General features: G+C 32.9%; 2 protein-coding genes across 2 annotated transcripts; one reads left to right on the plus strand and one right to left on the minus strand.

The window, feature by feature from the left end:
- The first annotated feature begins 2,322 nt into the window (after nucleotides 1-2,322).
- On the plus strand, nucleotides 2,323-8,900 carry LOC107791858 (uncharacterized). The gene is made up of 3 exons (XM_016613998.2): nucleotides 2,323-2,770; nucleotides 4,571-4,719; nucleotides 8,580-8,900. The coding sequence occupies exons 1-3, from the start codon at nucleotides 2,585-2,587 to the stop codon at nucleotides 8,716-8,718; spliced, it is 474 nt and encodes a 157-aa protein (XP_016469484.1). The 5' UTR covers nucleotides 2,323-2,584; the 3' UTR covers nucleotides 8,719-8,900.
- A 2,424-nt stretch (nucleotides 8,901-11,324) lies between these two features.
- On the minus strand, nucleotides 11,325-14,438 carry LOC107791857 (dof zinc finger protein DOF4.6). Its single transcript, XM_016613997.2, has 3 exons — nucleotides 14,214-14,438; nucleotides 13,067-13,528; nucleotides 11,325-12,317 (listed from the first exon to the last, which is right to left on the minus strand). Exons 1-3 carry the CDS (start codon nucleotides 14,235-14,237, stop codon nucleotides 11,850-11,852), a joined length of 954 nt encoding a protein of 317 aa, XP_016469483.1. The 5' UTR covers nucleotides 14,238-14,438; the 3' UTR covers nucleotides 11,325-11,849.
- Between the last annotated feature and the right edge of the window lie 7,268 nt (nucleotides 14,439-21,706).

The raw sequence follows: 21,706 nt of genomic DNA on the forward strand, positions 1-21,706 counted from the left end.
CTTTTAGATAAAAACAAAGTGATAGTAAGAAGTTTGTTAAAATAATATGATCTAATGTGCTCAAATAAGAGAGATCGCAACATGATATGTTTAGTATTCTTTGATACTGACAACAAAACGAAGTGCAAGTACTAAAATCAAATAGTTAGGTTGCTACAAATAAAAAACAAAATAGGTTGTGCACTACGAGATTTGAACAATAATTTCATATCCTACTTCATAATTAATATCTAATGTTATATAATTTTTATTTGAGAGGTTTATATTTTAAGGTTATTTGCACATGATTCAAATAACCAACATCACAGTTTAACATGATTTGTGTCCGCGCATCGCGCGGGTACTAATACTAATCGTATTTAAGTTAAAGATACTTACGGCATAATTTTTTTTAACACGTTTAGTATGGCTTTATCGTTATAGTAAGTTCATTATCTTTTTATTGAATTATCTGTCTGACATATACTGATAAACAAGTACTCTTTAAATTTAAATATTCGATACGACATCCAATAGCTTGATCTCATTTGAAATAAATAGTGCAGTAGCATATAATGAATGCACAACTACAGTCAAACCTCTCTATAACAATCTCGTTGTTTTGAATATTATTGAATGTTATAACAAATTATTGTTATAGAAAACACATATTATAATAAAATATGAGATTGGATTCCAAAATAATTTAACTTTTATAAAGAAATACCGTTACATAATATGTTGTTGTTATAGAAAGGTGTGACGGTACTTAAATATTATAGTTATAGTCGATTTCCTAAAGTACCAACTATAGGTTTGAGCCGCTCCAACCTTCATAATAATTAATTGGCCCCACCATTGCTATCCCAAATCAAATTTAGTGGTCATTTAAAGTAAAGCACCTTTAGGTCAATTAAACTATAGCTCAAAGTTTTTGACTATTATTAAAACAATGTCATTTTCATGATATGAAAAATTATTTAAAGTAAGTCTAGACACAGAAAGTGGTCCATTTTCTGATTTGGCGGTGATATTAACTCAAATAGAAATTATTTAATTTTTTGACTTTTAAGTATGGGCCAAGTATTTGTAGTTTTGGTTTGTGACATTCTCAACACGCACAAAATCTTTAATTATAGTTTAGAAAGGCTTCCCTCTTGTCAATTTTCAACTAAAAAACACCATCCGACCATTGAACTCATACTATAGCTATTATTGTCTCTTAGGAAAATAAAAATAAAAAAGACAGAATGAAATTTGATTATCCACCGCTAAGCATGAGTATAAAGAAATAATATTTGTTACGATTCCCTCGACAGAGACGTGTCGAGGTTGATGATTAGGGTTGTGGGCTGACAGGTAGTCGAGAGTCTTTTCTAGTCGTATTAGTAGTTTTAGTACTAGTCTTGTATTCTCCTATTCCGAGTTCCTTGCTGACTAGACGATGTGGCATTATTGCCAGTAGTTTTTGCACATCTCGTATAGCTTCGTATTCCTAGTTTCTTTGCTATTACATATTGTGCTATTTGTTTCTTTTATCGTGTTTCCTTGCCATTGTTAATGTTTATTTATTGTGTTCTTTTCACTGTTCTTAAACCGATGGTCTATCGGAAATAACCTCCCTTCCTTCATAAGGTAATGGTAAGGTCTGCTTACACACTATTCCCCAGACCCCGCGCGTGAGATTGCACTGATTTTGTTGTTGTTGTTGTTGTACAATTCCCCCTTTTCCTATACCAAATTACCAATTAGGGATCGTTTAATAGGATGTATAATAATAATACTGAATAAGGTGTATTAGTAATGGTAAAATTAGTAAGTTGTAGCTCATTACTGTTTCATTTGGTGCTTTAAAGATTTTGAAAGGGCAGTTATATCTTTATATATGATTATCCATATATTAAAAACTATGATTTGCTCTATATAAGAATAGTATGGTTAAATACTACCAAACAAAAATAATAAAAACAAAGCTAATACATATATTATTTTTCTGAATACATCCTACCAAATGAGTAACACTAACAAAGAACAACAATAATACAAATGTTTATTACATAGGTTCAAAAGAATAATGATTCACTTTATTGAATTAACATTTTCACCTAGTTTAACAAGAAAATAAACCAGATAAATTAACTTCAAACTCACTATATAAGCTTCCGCATATAATATTTATATTAATTGAATAATTTAATTTTATCAATTAAGAATTGAAGTAAAAATAGATATCTCTTAATCACATAATTAAAGATAACTTTTTATAGTAAATACTATCCAAATATTATTTCAAATATAATTTATATTTTATTAAAAAGAGAATAAAAAGCAGTAAATGAAATAATAAGAGTAGTTAAAAAAGAAACCGAAATGAAGGAACCCCAGTGGTCCTACCCATCAAACCCACCGGCTAATACAGTCGTCGTTTCCATATCAACAACGTTTTGATCAAATATCTTAAAACTATTTCCAATAACAATTAATCCCCATTTTCATCTTCATTCAATAATCGGAAGCTTCGTATTCATCTTCATAATTTGTATATACAAAAACTCAATTCAGAAAAGGATTATCGGATCTCGTTTAGTTGAATTGGAAATTGTGGATGGCGAATTTGTACGTAACGGCGGTGCCGACGACGGATCTGAATCGGAACACCGAGTGGTTCACGTATCCAGGTGTATGGACTACGTACATCCTGATTCTATTCTTTTCATGGCTCGTTGTTCTCTCCGTCTTTGGTTGCTCTCCTGGCATGGCTTGGACCATTGTTCATCTCTCTCATTTTCTCGTACGCCTCTTTCTCTACCTTTTTTTTTTTTTTTTTTTACTTTTTCGTATTCTCGTTTAATTTAGAATTAAGGCTTAGTAGTAGTAGTTGCTGTTGTTTTATTCACCTTCTCAATAAAGGAGGAGCGTTGTGGTAAGTGGAGGAGCTAGAATTTTATACAATTGCATTCGAGAATCTCAAATGTTACACCTGAGATTTGAACTTGTGATGTAAAGTATCTTTTGAAGCCTCGTTGCCACTTTACTAGAATTTTTTCCTAATGTCAAGGGGATTCAACAACTTATATATGACCAAACACTAGTTTTTATCCTATTTATAAAGTATAATTTTTCAGCGAAGGAATTCAATTGAACACCTTTCATTGAGCTAGCTCCGCAACTATGGTTGTGGTAGGTTGATAGTTTGCTTTAAAGAGTCCAATCATGATGAACTATATTCACAACTATGTTCCTTTGAAATGGGTCCACACAAATAAATGCATGGTAAATGCATAGTTGAATGATTGACTTTTGATGTCTATGTTTCTGGATTTTTTTTTTTTTGGATTCCAAAACTCGTTTGTCTTAGTGTTTTCTGGCTTTATGGTACTGCGCCATTTGGGGAATTGTCTCGGAATTTGTAACTAATCTGAGTTAGGTGTAAGCTTGAGTCATTGATTACTTGTTTATGTCAACTTGAAATCAGAGATTTTGAGAAGTAGCTCGAGGAGTGGTGAATTGGAATTTATTTTGTCCGTCTTGATTCTTAGATAGAGTAGAAAAGGATACAGCCGACTCCTACTATTTTGTGATTGATGGCATGCACAATTGATATATTTGATTCTTAGATAGATGGACAGGCAAATTGTAATAAAAGCTTTAGCTTTTTAGTGTCTTGTATACTTAGTTTTTGCATCTTGATCGATTTCGCTAGACATTATTACTGTAGTCTTATATTGGTTGAGAGCATGGAGTGTATGACTCTATGGACTTTAATCTATTATAATATTGAGGAACTCTCACCACTTGAACTATCTTCACGGTTGAGTTAGCCCAAGGTTCGTTCTCATTACATGGTATCAAAGATAGACTTATCAGTGTTGAGCTCGCGTGTCATGTTATTCATGCTCTAGATGTCTAGACCTAATTGTGCCGGGAGAGGAGGGTAGGAGTAGGGGGCGGGTGTTAAGTTCCCACATTGGTTGAGGGTGCATTTTATAGTGTATTTATATGGTTTCAAGAATTTTCACCACTTAAACTAGTTTTTTGAGTTGAGTTAGTTCTAAGACCATTTTCATGACATTATGATGCATGCTTAACATACCTTGTAATTTCTCTATTTAGTCATGCGGAGTAACAAGTACATTTGGAATTTGGGGACTTCTATTAAGATTGCTAATTTGAAGTCTTAATATCTCTATTATCCTTTTGACGTCTTTTTCCTTGTTCTTGCTATGCTTGCCTGCCTATGTGTTTAGTAGCAAATAAGAAACATTGTTTACCTATGTAATATGCTGTGAATAATGTCTGTGCATAAATCCTAGGCGTGCTAAAGTCTACTTGATGATATTTACCTTCTCTTTGGTCTCAATTTGTGTTTCTTCGTGTGTGTATGTTTTTTTTTACCTGGTGTTATAGCATGGGTGAAAACCTTGTAATATACCTACTCTCGATTTTTATCTCTCTTTTTGAAGGACTGCCTTCTCTACTTATTTCACGTCATTTGTCAGTTTTTTCCACTGGAAGTAGGGAATGGAATTTGTACTTACTCTAAATCTTTTGTTGCTTTACTAACGACTTCGCCTTGTCTATTTATCTTCAGGTCACATATCAATGTTTTCACTGGAAGAAGGGAACACCATTTTCTGATGACCAAGGTATCTACAATAGATTGACTTGGTGGGAGCAGATAGATAATGGGAAGCAGCTTACTCGCAACAGGAAGTTTCTAACAGTTGTCCCTGTGGTGCTGTAAGTAGTCAATTTCATCATGTTATTTGCTATTTAGACTTCTAATGCTGTGAAAGATATCGTGCTTGCAAGTATAGTTGACATGTATATGAGCTCTCCAACTGACTTGCATAAGCTTCTAAGTTGCACCGTCATGCATTTTGCAACAGTGCTTCTGATCATTGTAGTAGTTCATATATTGGAGGGTGTAGTATTCTTAGGCTCTGATTATGGGTTTGGTTAACTAAAACTTGCTATCTTTCATTTTATATGAGACTATTATTAGTTGAAAGTTAATAATAAATGGGACAAGAAGTCAGGAAATAGAGTGTAGTTATTAGACCAATTAAGCATCCAAGCTTTATGTAATTGGTGATCGTGCAGCGGTTGAATGAAAACATCATGGATAATGCACAAGTCTTTTTCATGATTATTACGTTCATGCATAACTTCCATGATCAATGATATCAGCCCAATTGTTAATTATTTTGAGCTTGATTACTCTGTTTTTCTGCTAGTTTTTGGGAATTCCTTATCAAAACAATATATGATATAGTCCCTACATAACAAGCTGTACTGGAAGCATTTTTTAACCACTTATTCTTAATAGCTTCTCCAACAAAGCATCATTGCAACACGAGCAAATTTATCGAATCTAATGCTATAAATTTTTATGGAGAATTCGGTGTTGAAGATATTTCCTCAAATAAGTGGATCATGTGTTGGACAAGATAGGGTTGCTCAAGTGGGAAGCACCCTCCACCTCCAACCTTACAGTTGTGGGTTCGACTCACCATGTTACCATTTCAAAAAAGAGGATAATGTGTCTGATTAAATCTCATAGTCGCATTTTTTGGACTCTTACAGTGGAAAATATGGCATCAATATCTCCTAGAGAATAGCATGACAAAGGAAGAACTAACACATAGAATATGATCACTCAAAAGGTGGAGTGATTTACGATAGGAAGATACCTATCAAGGTGAAGACCAAGTTTTGTAAAATGGTTGTGGGATTGTGGCACCAGCAATATTACATGGAAGTGAGTGTTAGCTTACAGAATGTTTCAAGTTGCTGAATATCTCTCAGAATCAATGAGAGTTTAGCTAAGAATGGAATCAAAGGTTCTGTATGGCTGATACTAATGAGTTAGAAATTAAGCTTTACTTGTTTTTACACTTAAATTAGTCCTGATGTTTGTTTGAAGTGTCTTTATTTTGGTTATAGATTTATGCCCGTTTAGGGGTAAGTGTAACATTTTGAGATCTTTAGTTCTGGAGAACTGCTAATTTGCCGTACAAGACAACTTATTTAGTAGTCAAATGAAATTGACCTTAATAGACCAGAACGGGTCAACGGGCATTGAGGATTTCATTTGCTGAACCGGCTAGTTTGAGGTTGATACACTGCTGATTGATATATACCCCAATTGTATTAGTTTAGTGGGAAGTTGGTACCATTTAGCTTCAAGGCCTACATATTACATGGTAAAACCAAAATCTGACACTTCTAGAAAGTGTTAGGCTGTTAGCATTTAATGACTGAAGCAGAAGGTATCTGGACATGCCATGGTTGGACGACTGTGACAGGTTCCATTAGCAATTATTGAGCATTCACAGCTTATTGAGCCACTAATGGACTTCTCCCTAAGGTGGATATGCAACTGTTGAATTTTTAATTAGTGCTTATAACAATTACTAACATTTATGAGTTTGTTGAGAACCCAAATGGTCCATGGGAAAAGGAACAGCGGTTTCCCCTGAAAGCAATATGCTGAATTTTCATTTGATTAAAGTTAGCGTTCAGTGGACCTACGCCCCAAAAAGGGGAAAAAAGAAATTCACTGTGAACTTTTCCACACAAAAAAAATTGACTGTGAATCTTGATGGGAAAAGAATCATCTTTAATTTGTTTTACAACTGTTGGAGGTAGCTATCCTAAAGGTTATTACTCAAAGTTTGTAGAAACTAATAAATCTTACCTATGAGCCTGGAAAAATTACCTAAATTGTGGAATTGAAGGAGGAAACTCATAGTCTTGTGGCGTCAAGTCTCAATCTTTGCTCTTTATCTCTGGAGTCATCGAGTTGTCTGGAATGTGGTTCTCCTCATAAGATTTAGTTTTGAATGATCTAAAACAAAAAGTGCAGAATAATAAATTCTTTTGAAAGCATTACAAATTAATTTCCACATTTTAAACGCGCTATTGCTTTTTCAATATTTCTCTTGGATGACTGAGAAATTTGTCTGGGACCAACCCTTAGGATCAACTGCACCCTTCGAAGCTCGGGGATAATGGACCTGTTCCTCTACCCTTCTCCACTTAAATACCAGGCTTAGTTCGCATGGCGCAAGGCTCGAACCTGTGACGTAAGTTATAAGTCCCTCAACCTTTGTCACTTGAACTAAGCCCTGGGGCACTGATTTTTCAGTATTTCAAGGATAAAAATGCCATTTATTCACAAGAAAAGCATTATGCATCCTTCGTTTAACAATATGTTTTGTTGTTTAGGAAGCTCTCAAGTTCTCAATGACATAGAGCTTATGAAAATTCACTTTTGGAGTCTGGTACAGCCGAGCTGGCTCCTGAAACTTTTGTTTGCATTGTAACCTATTTATGTTGGGAGTTGCACCAGGAAATATGTACCTTTTTGGTATTTAATCTTTGTAAGTGTAGCAAGCTTCCTTAAGGCAGTTGATTTGTATGCAAAACAATTCTTGACAAAGTTCAATTTTAAACTTAGAAATAGTTGAGAAAATGATGAATGAGCGATCAACCAAATGCACACTCATCAAAAGAAAAAATGAAAAAGAAACCCCAAAGCCCAATCCCACTTTTTGCACAGAGTAAAATGATGAATCAGCACTAGCGTCTTGATACCATTGTCAGTGTCTTTTATTTTGTGCTATGGGCTTATGCACACATCATAGTTTGCTTTGCTGCATAGCGTTACTTTTTCTGGCCTTTTCACAGAATTCTCCCCTTTAATTTCATAAAAAAGAATCACAAAATTTGATGCAAAGGAAGTAGGAGGGAGGAAGTTAAACAATCATGTGCACTTAGTTTGAGGTATTTTTCTTTTTTTTTTTTTTGGGGTGGGGGTGGGGGGGTGGGGGGGAGGGTGTTGCTGTGGTTGCCGTGCTTATTACTTCCCTATCTGGAATTATGTTTATTGATATTTTGCAGCATTCTTTTCTTATTCATCCATCCTAGATTTTGGACTCTCCTTCCTCCTTTATTAATTAGGGACATTACTTTTTTGTAAGGCATATGATTTGATGCTTGTTGAACAAATCTGCTTCATTTTAATGTTACACTAGCTTATGCACTGTCACTTAAAGAGGAACATTGAAGGTAGCTAAGGTTGATGATCAGCAAGTGGAAAATGTGGTGTTCTCATTTATTGTACCCAGAACAACAACCAGTGCAGCTTTTGTATTAATGATGTGGTAGGACATTGATTTGTTTGCCATTCGTCTTGCCTGTGCCACCAACTACGCAATGATCCTCTGTTTTCATTTTCCCTTTTGAGAAAAGATTCTTTATTCTAACTAATTTTATTTGTGATTGTCACAAATACTGGGTATGCTGTTGTTGTTGTTGTTGTTGTCGTCTTTTGTTCATCTTGAGGGAGCCTTGGCGTAACTAGTAAAGTTAGCCGTGGAAACAGCCTCTTGCAGAGATGCAAGGTAAGGTTGCATACAATAGACCCCTGTGGTCCAGTCCTTCCTCGGACCCCTTGCATAGCGGGAGCTTAGTGCACCTCGCTATCTCTTTTTTTTTTTTTTTTTTTTTTTTTTTTTTGGTCTTTTGTCCATCTTATCCTCCGTACTGTATGATGCATTTGCAGTAGTGCTCTCATACTTGGTTTCTTCTCACAGGTACTTGATAGCCTCTCATACAACTGATTATCAACACCCAATGTTGTTCTTCAACACAGTCGCAGTTTTTATACTGGTTGTTGCCAAATTTCCAAATATGCACAAGGTTCGTATTTTCGGGATCAATGCAGATCAATGAGTTGGGTTCAATTGAATACATACCACAGAAAGAAACAGTATTTGATTTGCATTAGCATCTTGAGTAAACTAAGATGCTCCTGTACACGGTTTTGAAAGATTTCCATTCGATATTTTCAATTTTTGATTTTAAAAGTGTGATACCAGTATCATATCGAAATATAATTATGGTTCTGTTTTTCCCTTTTCGATTGCAATTTGATAACTTGGTATTTTTGTAAACTTATATTCTATCACAAACTTGTAATCGTGATTCATGAAATTGATTTTTCAAACTCAAGCAAAAAAGAGAAAATCTAAAAGAGAACAAATTAAACCAAAATGTTAATGATGTTTTCATTCTAAAACAGAAACTCTCATTCTTTGCTTGAAAAGAAAAGTAAAGAAAATACGTAAGGCATAATATTACCAAGGAAATTATACGATCCAATGAATAAATAAATTAAAAATTATTCATATGATCATATCATTGATTTCTGTTAAGAGATCCCGAATATCACGGGATAAAAAGACTCATAAATGTGCAAACTTTTATTGGGGGTTTTCCAACTTCTTAAAGAGAACACCTCCTAAAATGGCCTGAAAGAAAATGGTCCACCGAAAGTGACTTACTGCTAGTATGGTAATATTGCGTATGATAGACCTTTGTGGTCTAGCTCAGTAGCGGAGCCACCTTAAAAGAAGCAGTGTCAATTGGCACCCCTTCGCGAGAAAAATACAGTGCAGGTAGATAAATTTTTTTTTTATATGTATTTATACTATGTATTGACTCACCTTAATTTCCTAGTATGTTTACTTTTATATATTTTGACATCCCTTAACGAAAATTCTGACTCCGAAACACTGGTCTAGCTTTTTGCCGGACCTCGCGCATAGCAAGAACTTAGTGCACTAGGCTACCCGTTACTATTGTTACATTTAGAGGCATATTTAGAATTTGATGTTTATAAGTTTATATAACGAGCTCAAGTTAATATACAATAATAATTATTATTTATACTCAAATATTTGCAGGTATTTAATGAATTTCTTAATACATAAACATAATTTAGGCAAAAGCTATTGAATTCCTATGTACGGTAGATCTACCTCTGAAGGAGAAAGATTGTTATAAGTTGATGATCAACTTTAATGATAAATTATTAGAACTCTGAAAATTAGAGTAAGACTTTTAATTTGCAGTTAATATATCCGAGTTAGTTTGATATAGATATTTATAATTTATTATTAACAAATTACAGAGAAATGGAGGGTGTAGATCTGGAATAAAGTGGGAGAGATTATTCCTTAGCACGCTAGTCAAGGGGAATGTTTGTGGATCCCACAAATGCCCAAAAAAATTAGAGTTTGTCAGATGTTTTTCCTACTTCTTTTAATTTTTTAACAATAAAAGAACATGCGCAATTATCATCCCATTGAAACTGCTCCTTAGCCACCTTTATTATTTACACACACACACATATATATATATATATATATATATATGAATTATAAATTTTTAGTATTATAATTTATTTAGAGTAATAAGTTGTATATATTAAATAAAAAAGTTGAAATAAATACATTATTTGGATCAAAGCTACTAGGTTCGGCGAAACGCGTAAGGCTAGCTTTGCCCTGATTACGGCAACAATCACGTCTTAACTCTAAAATAATGATAATAATAATAATTACGTCTTAATCTTAAATAAAAGAAAAATATTTATTTAGTAGCAACAATTTCTGTAGTAGGAAATGTATATGTATGTTCCACTTCACCCCGAAAAAAGGAAGAAAAATAAATCAGGAATAAGTATTTCTTTGATTTTATCTTACATTTTATAGCAAATATCACTTTATTTCCTGGTTCAATAATTAACAAAAAAGACACACATTCGTTCACCAGCTTTATATTAATTAAAGAAACAATCGTGGATAAGAGGCTTTTTTTCTCCTAAATACAAGCTTTTAGTTGGCCTATGAGATTATATAACGTCCATGAGCACGTTGAATCATGCCATTTAGGCAAGGCGGATCTATGCAATAGGTAGAGGGGTCACCGACACTTGTAAAGTTCGGCAAAAAATCTATTTATACATGTAGAAAATAGTATGGGCACCCTATATACAAAACAGATTTTGGTTGAACCAAAAAGTGCACCATCGACCTTCAAATCCTGGGTCCGCCTCTGCATTTAGGTATCATATAAGGTTACAACATAATTCATAAACAATGTCATTGTGTGTAAATCAAAGCCACTATGTTATTAAATCAGAAGGGGAGTCTTAAAATAACGGTAAAATTGTGTCTATGTGACCTATAAGTTACGGGTTTAAGCTCTGAAAACAACCACTAATGCTAACATTAAGATAGACTGTCTATATTACAGTTCTTGGGGTACGGCCTTCTCCAAACCCTGCGTGAACGCATAATACCTTGTTTACCGGGTTTTCCTTTTTCTTTGTGTTATCAAACCTGGCTATTGATGCTCATGGCTTAAGTCATATACAGCCATTTGAAGTGAATCAGAACCTGACAACCTTAAAAGTTTTTTTGGGAAAAGAGTAATAAATCATGAAATAAGCCATGTTTATGTTCAGAAATTATGCTTCAAAATTGTACTTTGCAGAATAAAAGTAGGTCAAATAAATTAATAACAAGTCTCACAAAGCTCAATACAAACTTGAAAATTATACATTATAATACATTTATTTTTCTAATGACATTAATTAAAACAACACTAATTAATGGGATCTCTTTGCCTTCCTTTTTATGATAATAGAAAATAATTATAGGCATCACAAATTCTTGTCTTCTTGCCCTCCAAAAAATCTGGGCTTCCCTTTCTTTCAGATAACTTCCACCAACTATAATCAAAAGTAAATTAATGACAATTATATGAAAAATGAGAGAGTAAAGTAAACTAAAAAAGATTAATTAGGAGAAATCAGAATTCCTTTTATCCTATGAGTTAGTAATTTTGAAGAAATTAAATCCAAACAAGGCCACCCCCACCAATAAACACTACAAGAAAAATCATAAAATTACTAGTAAAAAGAAATCTTTTTTTTTTTTGAAAAAAAAAGGAGAAACCCCAGAAAGAAAATAGAAGAAAAACCCTTGAAATATTATTGTATAATATATATATTTTTTTTACCAAGAACCTCCTCCTCCTAACATTCCATTCCAAAATCCATTAGTAGATTCTTCAGCAGGCTGATGATGATCTCTATTATTCTCATTACCACCATCATTTGTAGTATTTGTGGTTGAAATTTGTTTTAAACCTACAAAAGGAAATAAAAATCTTCCACTTGTATTTGTCTCTTGAAGATTATTTCCATAGGCTGCATTTCCAAGTCCATGATCCAATGAGAAATTTAGAGATGGCAAAGAAAATCCAGATGAGTTATTATAAACTGAATTTGGATCAGTTGAAATATTGGCCATTGACATAAATGAATTATTATTCATCCCTCTTGATGTTATTCCATTAATTAATTCCAAAGCTGAAAGCTGAGATGACGAAGACGCAGAAGAAGAAGAAGACGGAGGAGGAGGAGGTAATGGAGAAATACTTGGACTGTTGTTGTCCTTGTTGCTTCCATCATAATTTGGTACCTGTTGATTTTGAAGAAGCAAGAGTCGAAATCAGAAAAGCTCGGACACTACTGTTATAAAAAAAAAAAAAAAGTCGAAATCAAAAATGTATTTTTGAACAAATTATTGTAATTTTGAGAAGTCGAGTAGCTAGGAACTTTAGAACATATAGTTTAGTAACTTTACTGATACGTGCTACTATGTTATTTCAACAACAATCGTCACTAAACTTGCACATTTACTCATACATAAATACAAGTGACTTTTTGGTTCCTCAAAACATTCAAAACATAATATTAATTTTGACCCAATTAATTATTTCGAAAAGACTTTTTTTAAAACAAATAACACATAAAAGATTCTAGCTTTTTTTGGTGTGACTGATCTATTATTTATTTTCGTTTCTTGAGCCGAGTGTCTTTCGGAAATAGCCTCTCTACCCCTTCGGGAAGGGTAGGGATAAAGTAGGCGTACACTCTACTCTACTTGTGAGATTTTACTGGGTTGTTGTTGTAACCAGTGGCGGAGCCACCTTACAGGAAGGGGTGTCAAAACCCTTGGCGGAAAAAGATATTGTAGGTAGATAAAAAATAAATTTATGTATATCTACTATGTATTGACTCCCGCTAATTTTCTGTAGAAATATTTATTGTTATATATTTTGACAACCCTTAATAAAAATTCGGGCTCCGCCACTGATTGTAACAACGCATAAAAGAATCCAATGAATTCGAAAGAACTGAACGAGAAACTGTATGAAGTGAAAGTACCTGAATTAGCTCAGTGATAGTCTTGAAATCAGATGAAAAACCCAAGTTAAGATCTTGGCTCCCTTCAATATGGATCTTACTAGGGTTTTGATCATGATTATGAGATGGTTGATTAACCAAATCAGGAAGTTTTTTCAAAGGATTATTAACATGATTAACATGATTTGAATAGGAAGAAGAATTAGATGATGATTTCTTGTTTTTTCTTGAACCACCACCAACAGGAATATTTCTAAGAGATCCCCCAGCAGTCCAATATCTTCTACAAGTCTTGCAAAAATACCTTGGCTGAGAAAGACTATAGTTGTTATAGTAACAAAATTTTGTATTTGTTGAATTACACCTTGGACAATTCAAAGCTTGGTCTTTTTGTGGCCTAACTTTTCTTTCTACACATGAATTAGGTTTTGATGATCCATTTGTGTTTTGTATTATCTCTTCCATTGGCTTCACCACTATCTCCTACAAAAACAAAAAAACAAAAAAACAAGAGGAAATAAATGAACAAACATAACAACAACAGCAACAACAACATACTCCAGTATAATTCCACAAGTAGGGTTTGGGATGACAGTATGTACGCAGACCTTAACCTTACCTAGCGAGATAGAGACTGTTTCCGAGAGACCGTCGGCTCATGAACAATATTATTAAATAAACACCGAAACATCTATATATGTGAAAATACTAAAATTTCGACAACTATTAATTAGATTCTGATCAACGTATATATAATTTGAAAAGTGTAATCGTTCAGTGATATTATCAAATTTAAATCTTAGATCCGACTCTGATTTTCGTTATCAGCATCAGCTAGCTAGCACCACAAAGATTTTCAGATGAGTAATTAGAAAGGGAAAGGAGAAAAAAGTCAGGTGCTTTGTACTTTAAAAACTTTAACTGTAGTTTAATCTTTTTCACTTTCTCAACCTTTTCATTATCACATATATGTGGAATAAAAAAGAAAAAGTGTAGAAACAAAAGAAATAGAGACTAGGACTTTTCTCAAAAGTAAATCAAGATATTTAACTACAAAAACTCTAATCCAAAAAAAATACAAAACAAGAATTAATTAATGAGATCAAGAGAAACAAAGAAAAGATTAAGCTGAAGGATCTCTTTAAGAATTCTCTTAGTTTAATCATACCTGAGGCCATTGAGCAGTATCCATTGATGAAGAAGGAGGAAGAAGAAAAGCAAGAAATGGAGTTTTTTTTTCTTTCTGAAAAGGAAAAATGAGCAGCTTTATGAACAAGTGGTTTTAAAAGAAGAAAAAGGAATGTTTGAGACGGTTTGTGGATGTTGTATCTGCTTTATGTTTGTGGGAAGAGAGAGAATAAATAATATATTTTTTTGGTTTCTCATCAGCAAATTCCACTTTAAAAAGTATAGCGTTCGTATTAAAGATGACTTTATACCCAGAGTTGAAACTCGAGAACTCTAGTTATGCCAGCACACTTTGAAAGATAGAGTTTTCCTTTTTAAAGGCGATTCTGAATTCAAGAACTCTAGTTAAAAGTGGAGGAATATTTATCTCGAGTCGCATTAAAAGTATAGCGTTCCCTATTAAAGATGTCTTTATATCTAGAGTTTGAACCCGAAAATTCTAGTTATGCCAACACACTTTGAAAGGTAGAGCCTTGCTTTTTGAAGGCGACTCTGAATTCAAGAACTTTAGTTAAAAATGAAGGAATATGTATCTCGGATCGCATTAAAGGTATAGCGTTCCATATTAAAGAAGAGTGTATACCCTGAGTTCGAACCCGAGAACTCTAGTTATGCCAGCACACTTTAAAAAATAGAACCTTCTTTTTTAAAGGCGACTCTTAATTCAAGAACTCTAGTTAAAAATGGAGGAATACTTATCACTTCATCACAGCGTCGATGTGAACGAAAGAATGAACTATGTGACATTCTTTTTCTTTTAACCTATTGACTATTTGTATAGTAGTTGTAGTTTTTTAAATTTGTTAGTGGAAGAATATATGTCTTTGCAGAAATAATATTTATATATGATGGTGGAGTTATCTTTTCTGACTAAAGAGGAGCCTGGCATTAAGTCAAATTGGTCTCTTTTTATATTAATCTAAAGCATATGAATTATCTTTAAATTTACCCCTTATATCGTGTAACTCTTAAATCCATGTGATAATCATGTATGTAAATTGCATCGTTACTTCTTTTGACTGGTGCATTACTAATTTGAAGGAATAAAACGTTTAGATGGATTTTAAGAACAATTTTTAGATTTAGAGTTTCTATTACGCATTCGATTTATTTAGCTGGAAAAAGAATAAAGGAGAAGTGAAACGAGTAAAATATTGTTACAAGATGAAAACTTGAGTGATTATTAAAAAAAAAACCTTTTTTTTTATGAAAAGAAAAATATTATTAATCTCTCAACCAACCAATTATATATTTTCTTTAAAACTGTACAGACTAGAAGTAAAATGCTTTTAGCCGCAAAATTCTCCTATCTATCATCCCTCTATGTTATGCTAAAAAAACAAATCCTCTATCCATTTTCTTCTATCTTTCCCCTCTTTCGTAATACTTTACAACTTTCTTAGGCATTCTTTTACATGACTATTAAAAGTCTTCACCAAATAAGGTTTTATTAAAGAATCTTGCCAAGTTATATCTGATGCAATATTTGTCCAGAAGTACTTATCGTAATTATCTAGTTTGGTATTAAACTCTTCAGGGATCCTGGTACCGAAACTATCCCAAGAATGAACACCGAACTATGATTTTCTTTAGTTTTCTCCCACTACGACGAAGTACTACTAATATTACCTTCATTACCTCACGACATTGAAATATTAGTGACTTCTTACTATAGTGTTCAATGTTCAAACATCACTCCCACTCGATAAAGGCATATCATGTCTATTAACATTCTCCCACTACTTAAATGCAATGGAACGTCAATTCTGATGTATGGGTTTTGATGTTCTTGAACATCTAGTTATTTCGTTGCCCAGTTCCTGTAAAAATAGTTTACTTCTCGGAACATGTTTTATTAAACATTCCTTGTCTAGAAAAATGCATTTGTTTTAACAATTGCCTTATTTTCTTTAGGACAATAAAATAAAGCTTCATTCGTTTTCTTGAATATTCGATAAACATGCACCTATCCATCCTTAGTTCCAACTTACATATATGTTTTCCCTTTCAGCACATATGCGGGACAATCCTATATCTGAACATGCCACAGACCAAGCTTACATTCAGTCCACATTTCTATAGATGTCCCAGTACTAACTTAGAAGGAACTAAATTCAGAATGTAATTTGCAGTTTTCAGGAAATATTCCAAAAACAAATAAGGCAAATCTGAATAACACGTCATTAGTCTATCCATATCCAAAAGAGACTTATTTGTTCTTTCTACTACACCACTCTATTATGGAGTTTACGGTGTAGTCAATTGAGATGTAATCCCTTATTCTGATATGTAACTAAAAAACTCTTTAGAGAGGTGCTCGCCACTACAATTAAATTGTAGTAACTTAATATATTTCTTTGGTGCTTCTCTGTTTCAAGTCTTAAAAACCTTGAATTACTTAATTCATTAAGACTTACAGTGCATCAAATAAATATATTAATATTTTGAGTAATCATTTATGAACGTCACAAAATACTCAAAATCTATCTCTTACGAGTATGTTCATTTAACCATACAAATCAGAAAGGATTCATTCTAGCTTATCACTAGTTTTATTTCCTTTTAAAGGGAAACATCTTTTAGTCAAATTTCCTTCCAAACAAGATCCATAAGTTGGTAGTGCCTCTACTTTCAATAAACCTTATGGTCCATCCTTGACCAACTTGAAATCCTATCCAGATTAATATGACTTAGACAAAAGTGCACAAATAAGTTTTACTCAATTTTGAAGAATATATTCTCTTATGAGGTAGACTAATATTGTTCTGTTCAGGAGAAACATCAATATACAATAACAAAGTCCTGCATTCATGTACCACAAGAGATAAAATGTTTATTAAGCTCAATAACTCAAGAGTTATTCGAAAAATAAAACAAATATCCATCTCTTATTTTACCCAGAAACCGGAATTAAATTCCTTCTAACAAAAGTACATATATTGCATCCTTAAAATTAATGCCTTATCACTAAGAGAAAATATTAACAAGTACTATGACCAATTGCATAAAATCATTATGGAGTTGAGATAAAAACATTAAATAGATCATAATAAGTCAAAACACTGAATAGTAAAATTCAGACTGCATTCAATATTTATATACATACATGCATTTGGAATAATAAATTTCGATGGGAAAAGAATCATTCATGCAAAGTATATTATATAATGCAAGAATTATACACTCCAAAAATAAATAGAACCAACTCAGATGGAGAGCATACTATTATTTTCAGTCAATTGTATATAACTTTTTAATCCAAAAATTTTAAACACACTACACATATATGTCATGCATCTTGAATAGCAATTTCGATGGGAAAAGAACTACTCATGCAACATACATATGCAATGCCAGATTATTCACTCCAATAATTAAAACAGACCCAACTCAGATGGAGAGTATACTGTTAATTTAAGTCAAGTGAACATCATTTTTAATAGCTCTAGTTCCATTGATCCAACATGTATACTCAGATGGAGAGTAAGTACACGATATCAATTACTAGTATTTCACCTAGTGAGCTTACAATAAATTTATCCGATATGGAGGAAGACCTAAAGTCAACGCGTAAATTTATTACTCACTTGAAATTAATAGTGAAAGACCATAGAAATATAATTCTATCACCATTTAATCATAATTGTATTTTAGTAACAAAATTGATTCACCCCTTAAACTCAGATAGAGAGATAATACAGGTTATCAATAACTAGTAACTATATCCAGTGAGTTCATAATAAATTTATCCGATATGGAGGAAGACCTAATATCAACACGTAAATTTACTATTTCACTATAAATAAAAAAATGGAGATCATAGGGGTTAACTCCTATCACCACTTTATCACAGCCACGAACATTTCTCTGAGGATTAAGTTCCATAATTTAAAAAAATATTCAATACCCCATTTAAACAGTATTAAAATACTAAAATTATTATTTTACACTGCATAGCAGGGATTATTGTTTACTGGACTTTTTCTGATAAATCTACCAAATTTCATATCAATCGGAGATCGTTAAAATCACAATCTCCAAAAATTGCGACCAAATTTGGAAAATTATCATTTTAAGCATTTTTTAAGAATTTAAAATATGACCTACATTTTTATCATATACCAATTCATGTCAAATCAACATGTGTTATTATGTTACAGATTAGACATAAATAAAATGATAGAAAGAATGACTTTTCGTATGTAAATCGCATTTTAATCCGTCAAACCTCCAAAAAACGCATCTAAACGATCCCGAATCGTCCAAATACGATGTGATTCACTGCATAGCAGTGAGTTCTTCTTTAATGATCGTTTTTGATGATCCTATCGAATTTCAGGTCATTCGGAGATCGTGAAATTCATGATCGCCAAAATTAGACCAAATTCGAATAAATTATTTTTTGGCATAGTTAGGATTAAATCCATGTGATTTGCATTCCTCATATATATCATATCAAGTTAAATCACATGCTTCAGATTTAACACAAATATAGCCGATATATAAAGAATAATTTTTCATATTTATAACAAATTCAATTTACTAAACTGCTTGAAAACCCATCTAAACGACCTCAAAATGCCAAAAACAACATGATTCCCTGATTCACTGCATAGCAGTGGGTATTTCTCACTAGATCGTTTTTTATGAACCCACCAAGTTTTAGGTCAATCGGAGTCCGTCAAATTCATGACCACCAGCCTGTAACCAAACTCAGAGAATAACCGTTTTAAGTAGTTTCATGAATTAAAATAAATATGATATTGATTTCCATTCTCCTTATAATTACACTATGAGCTCAAGGCATATATTATGTTCTTCCTATTTCTAGGATATATAATATATTCTTTTGCAATAAATTATTCTTTTATTAAATACACAAGAACCTGAAATATTATATTTTCTCCCGTTCGACGAAAAACTTAATATCTCTTCTCATGGTGGAGTTAGTATCACTAGTACCCAAAGATAAAACTCTTTTTCTAGTTAAGAACCTCCACCACTAATGTAGGTTTATCAAGGATAATTTTCACATGGTACATTAAGCAGATTTTAATGACTCAAATAAATAGGCCGTTTGTGGATCCTATTTATTAATCATAATGCTCAATCCATGAATAGACACAATTTCACATGTACAAATTTATTAAGAATTTTTCATTTGTTCATATAAACAAACCACTTCAGTGGTAACTATTTATTACTCATAAAATTATCAATTTACAAGTGAATATATATGTAGCTCATAAAATTATTTTATGGCAGAATATGGACCACAGCTTAAAAGCCATACCAACAATATAAAACTCATACAAAATACCATCATATTTCACTTAGTTAGAACCTCCAATCAGAGAACAAAAAATTCTTCATAGAAAATCCAAAACTACTAATCACGTAGGGCATGAAAACATAAACTTAAATTTGAGAAATTTTTTATGCACAAATATGCCAAACGCTACAATCATTAGTCATCCAGGATATCAAATAGTGAATTTTACTTTCTTACAAAATAATTATATCATCACACAATATCAATTATACCTTGCAAGACCTAGTCAATAAAATCCTACACCTCTATTATTGAATTTAATACAACAACACGTCTATTTGCTAATAGCCAATGTGTAAACCTATTATATGACTAGTATTTAATCATGGGGACCATGGGGAGTCACCCCACCACCATTGAATTAAAAAGGAATTAAAATTATTAAGAAATAATTTTCAGAAAATAGAAAAACGTCCAAAACACAGTCCAAACGACCTCAAAACGCCGAAAAATACCATGATTCATTGCTAAAGCAGTGCGTTTTTCTCAGCACATCGTTTCCGATGGAACCACCAAATTTCAGCTTAATCGGAGTCCGTCAAGTTCGCTGACCTCCGAAAATACCGGCTATTCGGTCAAAAACAGGTTTTGCGTTTTTCTAGGGTTTACCCCAAAAAATTCAGATAATCTTAATCAAATATCAATAAGAAAACAGATATCTCATGATTACAAGAATAATCCAAAAAAAAATTCACAGTTAGTTCACAAAACAACAGTGCAGTTTTTCAGAAACCACATATATATGTAATTCAAAAAACGCACATAAATACCATATTCTTGTTTCACGAAAAACTTAGTTATCTAATTAGATGCGAGTGTGCTCTGATACCAATTGATGGATTATAATAAGCAGCGGAAGCAATCCCAGTATCAAAATCACATGTAATCTAGACAACTAGTATATACGGGGTTTCACGGGTTACCTCTTGAAACGTGAACATATCTCTTCTATCACGTGAGCCTTCAGTTCCATAACTTCTCAATGGAATCTCCACTCCCCATATTAAGATTCAGATACTAATCAAGTAAATTAAATTACTGACGATTTAATTTATTGATTATTTTCTTTAGACTTTCGCTTAACTTATTTCATGTGTCGGATACAAAATCCACCGGCCGGGTTTACACATGAAAACTTATAAGCTTTCATAAAGGTGTATCATCAATCTCTAAACCGAGACATGGATTCCATCAACTAGCTATTACTTCACCAATGTACATTATTATTATCCAATTTACCAGGCATATTGACCCACGAAAGAATCTCGCCTTTTAATAAATCAAAACAATAATAATTATACACAGCTAATAATAATTATATCAAGATTAAGAGTATAAGTACATTTAATGGCTAGAGAGTTTATTTTATTAAATCAGTATAAAATACTTATCTCTACCTGGTCCGTTCAATACATACAAAATGTATTAGCACAAGAAGTTGGAATTAAACCATTCCCATAATCAAGATAAATTATATTTAATCTTGTGCTACAATCATTCCTGATGGTTTTTCCGTCCCCGCGAGGGGTGAAGGAGTTTTTCCAATTAAAGGACAATCGAAACGGGATTTGTTTATTTATTTCAGAGTCGCCACTTGGGAGATTTAGGGTGTCCCAAGTCACCAATTTAATCCCGAATCAAGGAAAAGAATGACTCTGTATTACAGTCCGCGAACCAGAAATCCGGATAAGGAATTCTGTTAACCCGGGAGAAGGTGTTAGGCATTCCCGAGTTCCGTGGTTCTAGCACGGTCGCTCAACTGTCATATTCGGCTTGTTTATCTGATTTTATACAATTATGAGCTCATGTGCAAGTTTTAACTTTTAACCGCTTTCGTCATTATTATTATATATTTTTTCAAGAATTGCAACATCATGGAAATACATCTCCAACCACGTCACATCAATGCACCCGTGGTTGTTGGCACATTTCAACTCTGTTGAGATTTGGATTTGGGTCACATAAATGTGCACCCGAGTTTAAGAAGGTAAGATTTATTAAAATGCGCGCCTAAAGCGATTAGCATATTATTATTTTGGGTAAAGCCGTGGAGTTCGCTAACCGGCCTATCCCGAGTTCTAAGTAATCAACACATACATTTTTGTGAGGGCCCCGCAATCTGTGCATTTTATTTGGCGAGG

Source organism: Nicotiana tabacum, chromosome 1 (genome assembly GCF_000715075.1).
Source record: "Nicotiana tabacum cultivar K326 chromosome 1, ASM71507v2, whole genome shotgun sequence".
In the NCBI taxonomy this organism is placed as follows: Eukaryota; Viridiplantae; Streptophyta; class Magnoliopsida; order Solanales; family Solanaceae; genus Nicotiana; species Nicotiana tabacum.